At 38.0% G+C, this 8,243-nt stretch overlaps 1 protein-coding gene across 3 annotated transcripts in view; it reads left to right on the top strand.

The window, feature by feature from the left end:
* The window catches only part of LOC111142485 (trafficking protein particle complex 8), a 76,740-nt gene extending 72,517 nt beyond the window's left edge, over positions 1 to 4,223 (top strand). For all 3 annotated transcript variants that reach the window (XM_022495687.1, XM_022495686.1, XM_022495688.1), the window contains 2 exons: positions 2,154 to 2,243; positions 3,180 to 4,223. In XM_022495687.1, coding sequence (XP_022351395.1) covers positions 2,154 to 2,243; positions 3,180 to 3,414 — 325 coding nt within the window. In that variant the 3' untranslated portion in view covers positions 3,415 to 4,223. The remainder of the gene's footprint in view (positions 1 to 2,153; positions 2,244 to 3,179) is intronic.
* The last annotated feature ends 4,020 nt before the right edge of the window (positions 4,224 to 8,243 follow it).

The following is an 8,243-nucleotide window of genomic DNA, read 5'->3' as shown; positions in this document are numbered from 1 at the left end:
GAGAGAGAGGAGGAAGCAGGCTCCCTGCTGAGCAGAGAGCCCGATGCGGGGCTCTATCCCAGGACCCTGAGATCATGACCTGAGCCGAAGGCAGCGGCTTAACCCACTGAGCCACCCAGGCGCCCTGAACCCATGGCTTTAATAATGCTAAATCTGGTGGGGCAGGGATAGTTGTCAGCAGTTTGGTTTCTAGGTACTGTGTGTAGCTCATCAGATTAGCACTTTTGAAAGTCTGTCGAATAAAGTGATTTTTATTTTTTATTTTATTTTATTTTTTTTAAGATTTTATTTATTTATTTGACAGAGAGAGACCACAAGTAGACAGAGAGGCAGGCGGAGAGAGAGGAGGAAGCAGGCTCCCTGCTGAGCAGAGAGCCCGATGCGGGACTCGATCCCAGGACCCCGAGATCATGACCTGAGCCGAAGGCAGCGGCTTAACCCACTGAGCCACCCAGGCGCCCTGATTTTTAAAATGTGGTCTCAGACCAGCAGCCTCAGCATTATCTGGGAACTTGTTAAAATGCAAATCCTTGAGCCACACCCCAGACCTGCTGAACCAAAACTGGGAGTGGGGCCCGTAGTCTTTTTTTTCTTTTTTTTAACACGCCCACCAGCTGATTCTGGTCCATGTTCAGGTGGGAAGCACAGGTCAGATATGAGATACAGTCCATGTGAAGAATGGCTTACATCAGGGTGCTATTCCAGAGGCTGTTGTAGTAAACAACAGCCTTGAACTTGTAAGGAAAAGAAAGGTGAAGTAACTAGCTTTCAGAGTTGTATGGGAGAAAGAATTGATAGGAGCTTGTGAAGAATAAAAGAAAATTGGAAGTGGGGACAAGTGAGGCAGTAGCTCCCATTCCCAGTTAAGAAGTACTTACTATGATCCCTAAGGTTTGCTGGGATAGATTGGGGGTGCTAGCCACTGAAACAGTGAGTGGAGGAGGAGAAGGAATTAAGATAATGACTTTGGTTTGGGGCTAGGAAATACCTAGATGTTCAATTTCTAGAGACATTTAGATAAGGCATAGAGAATTTGACATTTGAGGATCAAATGGGAACAGAATACCAGAAGTTCCTAAGGTTTTGCTTTGTGTTATAAATTAAGCAATTGGATTTAACTTAAGGAGGTACTTCAGACTGGAAACCTACTCAGTAGTCTATTGCCCTCCTTTCCTTGTGAGAAGTTTGTGGGGGAGGTAGGGGCACAGCACCAGCACAACTGAGGGATATGCTTTTTTTGAAATTATCTGAACTTTTTGATTGAGGGAAATCTGTTATTTACAGTATTGTTTGGGAAATATTTCTCAGTAAGAGGTTATAAAATTTTTGAAAGCATTAAATACACTCAGCAGAATTTTAAAGTAATTTGCATGAACTTATAAGGTTGCTATATTTCATTTTTTTTACTATCTCTTTATTCTTTATAAAGTATTAATAATAGTGTGTAACCAGGCCTCATTTATGCCTAGGTTATGTTCATTTATTATGTTCTTGATTTGAAATTTATACCAGTCTGTTTATATGTCCTCTTCTGTCACTGTCTCTTCTATGATTAATAATGCTTTAGCAGTGTATTAATTATAAAGCAATGTCAGAAACTGGATTACCTGTAAATGTGTCCACTTAAAAAGGACTTCCTCATAATTGGTTGTATAGAAATAATTTTCACATTCTCCAAAACATGGTGGCTTTTATTCAGATTTGGTAGAAAAGCAAATGTCAGTCAAGGCCAAGTTCTCAAGATAAAGTCAATTTCAGGAAACCTAAAACAGGATTAGTTGTTGGTATTTTCATGATTTATTTTTTCTTCATTGCTCTTTCCTAGTTGAGATTATTTATAAACTTTTGTCTTTCATTTTGAGAAATAACCACTGAGAAACACTTTGGTTATTTTTTAAGAGTTGCTCTAATAAATGGAAACAAAATGGTTTTGTAGATTTATATATTCTGATACTTAGCATTCAGGTATTTTAGGAACATGTTTTCCTTCTTATTTACACAAATAATGTGTCTTGATTAATTTTGGAACTCAGTTTTTTGCCTTACTTGAATCTAAATGTTTTTAAGGAGCTTTTTAGGTATTTGTATTATTTTCAAGAAAGTTTATTTAAAAAGAAAATGCACAGCTTAACATCTCTGTTTTCCTTCCACAGCCTTTGTTTAGTACCAGTCACCCTTTTACTGTCCAACTGTTCTAAGGCTGATGTTGATGTAATAGTTGATCTTCGGCATAAAACAACAAGGTAACGATTAGTACATTTAGTACAATTTAGTACATCATTATGTACATAATGATCTAACATGGATAGAAAAAGTTTACTCAGGTGTGCCCTGGATTTGTGTTTGCCATAACACAAATGTTTCAGAGGAGTTACAAAGGATTGTCTCAGCATTACAATAGTGACAGGAAGACAGGCAATTTCCAAAAAAAGCAAATTGTTTTATCAGAGACAAAAATTTTTATGAAACCTGTTGGTGATAAAGAACTCTAAAATTGAAAATCAGCAAGTTTGCAATGGAAGTTTTTTTTTAAAAGTTTCTTTTTGGATTTATAAAATAATACTTAACAAAAAAAAAAAATACAGGGTCCATATTCCCATATCTGATATCTCAAGGCCTAGATGTTTTTTGGAATTCAAAAATTTTTGGATTTTTTAGAAAAATAATGTGAAATGTATACAGACTATTATTGTATAAAACCCCAAATAGGATCTGGGGCAGCTCTTTGGAATCCAGACATGTTCTGTGTGTGATTGATTATGTGTGTCAAAAATTAACTAACGCCTTATTGGTAGATACTGGGTTGCTTTCCATTTTTCAGCATTATAAACAGTTTCAGTATTATTCGCATTCCCATATACAAACTATTTTTAGTTATGAATAACCAGTAGGTTAAAAGATGAGGTTTGAAATCAGATTCCATCATTTACTAGCTGCTGTTGTGAGCATTAATTGAGATAACATTTGTGCCTGGAACATAGTAAAGGTTAACAAATGTCGGCTATTACAGCAACAGTAATACTACCTATTGCCATTATTGTCATTATTAATAAAGAGTTGGCTTCATGAAATAGTTTCTACAAGTAGAGACTCTAGATGAAAGGGTTGTGTTACTGGGACTTCGGGAAAAATTTTACAAAGAAACCCCTCTAACTTACCATTTTCCTTTTCCCACATAGTCCAGAAGCATTGGAAATCCATGGATCATTTACATGGCTTGGACAAACACAATACAAACTTCAGCTTAAAAGCCAGGAGATTCACAGTTTGCAGCTGAAAGCATGCTTTGTGCATACAGGGGTTTATAACCTTGGAACGCCTAGGGTATTTGCCAAGTTATCGGACCAAGTTACAGTGTTTGAAACAAGTCAGCAAAACTCCATGCCTGCCCTGATCATCATTAATAATGTGTGACAACTTGCACATTTGTACTGAAATCCACAAGAATCCGTTTGATCTTACTGGATGGGTTTTAACAGCAGTATTTGAAATACCTAACTTGTTATGGAGGTTGGTTTCGGATCGCTGCAAAATACTTTTTGTAATGTGTTGATGATGCAAAGCACGTTGGACTGAGAATCTTACTTACATTCTTTTTTTGTATTTCTTTGAACCCTGGTAATAATTTACATGCTCATAATACAGAGTTTCAACATTTCCACGCACCTTATTAAGCCCTGTCTTAAAAATCAGTGTCTAAGTCTGCTGTTACAACTTACTGATGGTATATGAATATTACCAGATGATTCCGAGGAAGGAAAGGCCTTGTTGGCAATACTCCTGTTAAGCCATTAGTCTGTAAATTCCAGCTTTACTGTGAAGTTCTATAGAGTGTTAAAAACAAGTTTTCCTGTCTTGCTTCACACAGTTCTCTAAAATCAGTTTTGACCTTTGGTTATAGAGTCTTCATACTTCAGTATCTGGTGGTTCCTATGGCTTATACATAACTTTGTAAAAAGAAAAAAAATTTTTCTGATGCTTTGAATATAGTTTTGAAAGGAGTTTGACTTTTTTTTCCTTCATTCATCTCAGCATAGGGTGCACTATTTCACAATATGAAAATTTTTTCATTTAAATTATCATATTCTTTATTATGTAACTTTAACAATTGAGTTGATCTGTTTAAAATATAAATCTACTCAAGTTAATTAAAAATAAGCTTTTCAGAAATGTATTATATTTATAACAAATGTAAATAGAATAAAGACATGCTATTCACTGTATAGATTTATTAGAATTATTTAATTCAAAGGACTTAACATAGTCTTTATTTAAAATGAATGCCAACCATATTTAATTGTAGCAGGCCAAACAAATTTCCTGAGAAAACTTTGTTTCCAAACATGAAGTACAGTTTTTGTTCCTACAGTCCTCAGTGGCTATGTTTTACACAAGCAAATGAATTTTGTCTTCAGATGTGTCATGTCTGATGCCCCGTTACAAATTTGGATAATTGTTTTATATCCTGGGAAAAAGGAAGATCATGCTTACCGAACTGTTGAAAATAACCACATGGCTGACTGTGCTGCTGCGTATGGTAGACCAGGTGATTTAGCTTCCAGCCGAAGAAAAGTAAAGAGTCTAAATAAGAGAGAAGAAAACAGCTTACTAAAAACAAAATGTTAACAATATAGTCCGTTATTAGTGGACCAGAATCTAGGAGAAGAAAGTCTAGAGAGAAGAGACCACCATTTGGGGCTACTTTGCCTTGGGAGTGTTTATTTACTTAGGAAGAAGCAGCTGAGAGGCAGAGCCTTACATTTGATGCACTCTGAAACGAGAAATACGGGTCAGGAGAAATCAGGTACGCTGAAGCAAGAGGACAAAAGTTTGGAAAAATAGTCACAAGAAGATAAAGGACCTACTGGTTTCAGTGAAAAAGTTTTATGTTTATTTGGAGTCCCAGAAAGAGGAGAGAGAGAGGGTAGGGCAGAGGTGGTATTTGAAGGGAATTTCTGAGGATTTTCCAAGACGGACATCAAGTTACAGATTCCCATAGTAAATCCCAACAACATAAATATAAAGAAACTGTATCGGAGGCCACATAGTGAAACTCTTGGGAATTTTAAAAAGGGGATATAGTCTTGAATACAGAAGACAAGTGGTAGCACAACTGATAGCAGACTTCTTGTCAAAAATCATGGAAACCAGAAAATGGGGTTGAGGGGTGGTATCTTTAAAGCGTTGAAAGAAATGAGCTGTTAGACCAGAATTCTAAACTCAGGAAATATACCTTTTAAGAATGAAATGAAACAAAGATATTTTCAGACAAAACCAGAGAGTTTATTTTCCAGGTGGCTCTAGGATAATGGTGTTTAACAAAATCTTAATCATTCCATTCATCTGCAATTAAATATACAAATCACCAAGCACAAATAAAGCTACACCTAAGTCATACTACTGGCATAACTAGACAGAAGACTAGTAACTTCAAATTATCTGTAAATAGAGAGTTTAGCACTGAAGGCCAACAAGCTGCCTCAAGCATGTACTTAGAAGCCTTTGTAGAGAGTGGAGGTGGGGAAGACAGGAATCCAGAAGGAATTGTGGAGAGACGACAAGAGAACGCAGGGTTTAAGGGCCATCTGAAGAGTCACTCTGAAACAAGTCTCTCCCCTAACGGTAAAAGTGCTCAACAAGTGATCTGACCGAGCTCTAAAGACAGGCTTTGTAGTGGGGCCTTGTGGAGCAACAAGGGACAGGGTCCATTCATCAGGCAGCTAAGGAAATGCCTCCTAACAGGAGTAATCTTACAAATTGGCGACTTAGAAGAGCATTGAGTATTTTCAATCTTGTAGTGTCTCGAAAGAACGTTCAATCTCAACTGAGATTTTTCCATTTAAGATTCATACCCCTAAGCCTGATTTCCAGAAGACTCCATTAAAATGCAAATACCTGCAAATACCCTGATAACCTACTGTACTGCAACCTACTAAATAACCTACTTGAATGCAAATACCTGGGAATACCCTGATAACCTACTATAATCAGTAATACTTCACAAGTATAAGCACCTTGTGAGAGCAAGGCTTTACTTGGAATGGGACCCAAACACTTTGCTTAGAAGGGAGGTGAGGGGTGCTCGCCAGAGGAGCAGAAATGGGGTCAAGGGGCTGAATGGGCCAAAGAAAAACTTAGCCTGTTAACAGACTTTTGCTTAGGGTCAACCCTGTTTGGTAATATTCTATTACTCCTTCCCAGGATTATTTGGCCTCAAGAAAAGAGTTTGCATGTCATGTTCCCCTTTCTCCCCCTTGTTTCTCTTTTGATTTGTAAGCTGTGCTAGAAGTCCGCTTTCTTAACTTCAACATTTCTTCCCTTCCTTAGTGATTGAATTAATTATGCTGTACTTGGTGGCAGAAAGGGACACATCTGAGAATTAGGTGTTTTTGTGAAAGGCAAAAAAATGTTCTGTTTTGCATTTAAACAGAATGTCTTGCTTCAGTAAACATTCCAGGAGGATTATCCTTTGAAGACTATTACTACCTGTTGATTAGAAAGTCTGATTTCAAAATAACTTTTTAACCAGAGAAGGGACATTTAGCTGGGAGAGGCGCATCTAATTTTACTACAGAACCTTGGTACATGGCAGATAAAGGATGAGGAGGAGGCATTTCCAAGGGAGGCCTCTGTAATTGCAAGAGGAGGACAGGCTGTGGTGTGGGCTGGAGGGAGCCAGGCTTGGCCAAGTCTGGAGTCAGTGGAGCAGAACCCGTGCCTGCTGGGGCTGCCATAGTTTGTTCTACTCTGCATCCCAGCAACCCTCTAGGGGGAACTGCAGGAAAGTGAGGAGAGCTCAAAAGACCTCATTCAAAAACACTGAAGATTCAAAACAGCGCAAAACAGCTCTTGTTAAGAGCAGGGTTGTGGGGCACCTGGGTGGCTCAGCAGGTTAAACCCTCTGCCTTCGGCTCGGGTCATGATCCCAGGGTCCTGGGATCGAGCCCCATATCGGGCTCTCTGCTCGGCGGGGAGCCTGCTTCCCTCCTCTCTCTCTGCCTGCCTCTCTGTCTACTTGTGATCTCTCTCTGTCAAATAAATAAATTTAGGAAAAAAAAAAAAAAAAGCAGGGTTGTGCACTTCTCTGACACTGCTGCTTGCACTGTTGGGTCTTGTGCTACTGTCCCCAACTCTGCATTCAGTGACGTCTTGCACTGGCAATTGGAATTGCCCCATAGTGGAATATTTACCCCAGGGGCATCAAATACTACATATTAGGGCTTGATGTATTGATTTTTGCTGTTTACTCTAGATCTTGAAAGCAATGGAGAAAATGTTAATAATGCAGATTAAGTTTAAAAGTGTTACATGAAGGTAGCTGTTAAATTACGAATAGCACAAGTACTTGAAGTATTATTCCTCCAGGATCTGAGAACTATTTGGCCAGATCGGCAAAGAAGTTGCTCAAGTTATTGATGAACAACATCAGGTGAGGATTAGCATATCTTCTCACTTTTTTCTTCCCCCTTCACATAAACAAAAATCTCAATCAACGGTCATACTGGATTATTTTCATTTGTTAATTGCAAGATAGGTTGGTTGTCCAAGAGCTTGGCAAAACTCAACAAGGGCCCTATGTAAGGATCACTGGGCTATATGGAATTTGCAATATAGAACATTGCCCTTTTTATTATTTGTCAGTTGTGTGCTATGAAGACTTTATATCTGCTTTAAAAGTTTTTTTTTTTTTTTCCCCTGCAATTTGATAGACATTTACCAGCATATCTTTGGGTATGGACATAGACCATAAAAAGTTTAGTATTCTGACATCCACACTGCGGTTAACCAGGAGCTGAAGCATCTTCTGGAATATTCCAGGCTTTAGGACTCAATAGGGCAGTGATTTGCAAAGTGTATGGCCCTAATTTTTTACTACTAAAAATGTAACTCCAAGAGGATACTTCCCCAGAGATTGGTGGTCTACCTGCCTAGATCAATTTTGTTGGTCTGGTTTGAATATGGAATCTTGTTTTTGTTGTTGAGGTTTATTTGTTTGTTGGTTTTAACAAGCCCTGATACTGAAGAGGGGACCTGTACACTACACTTTTGGAAACATGGCCTTTGGGAGCCTGAGAAGCACTGTGTCTGGATGCAGATTTTTATTAAGTTTGTTTCTATATATTTTTTGGTCACATCATGGAAATTATTCTTCTTCAAAAGTTCTAAGTGACTAGGCCAGTGTTTTAAACATATGCCCCTAAAATGTGACAAATTGTTCAAAGATTAATTTTCTACTTAAGGAT

The sequence above is a fragment of the Enhydra lutris genome, unplaced genomic scaffold (genome assembly GCF_002288905.1).
Source record: "Enhydra lutris kenyoni isolate GAN:26980312 unplaced genomic scaffold, ASM228890v2 scaffoldscaffold8, whole genome shotgun sequence".
In the NCBI taxonomy this organism is placed as follows: domain Eukaryota; kingdom Metazoa; phylum Chordata; class Mammalia; order Carnivora; family Mustelidae; genus Enhydra; species Enhydra lutris.
This window is presented reverse-complemented; position numbering and strand designations above follow the sequence as displayed.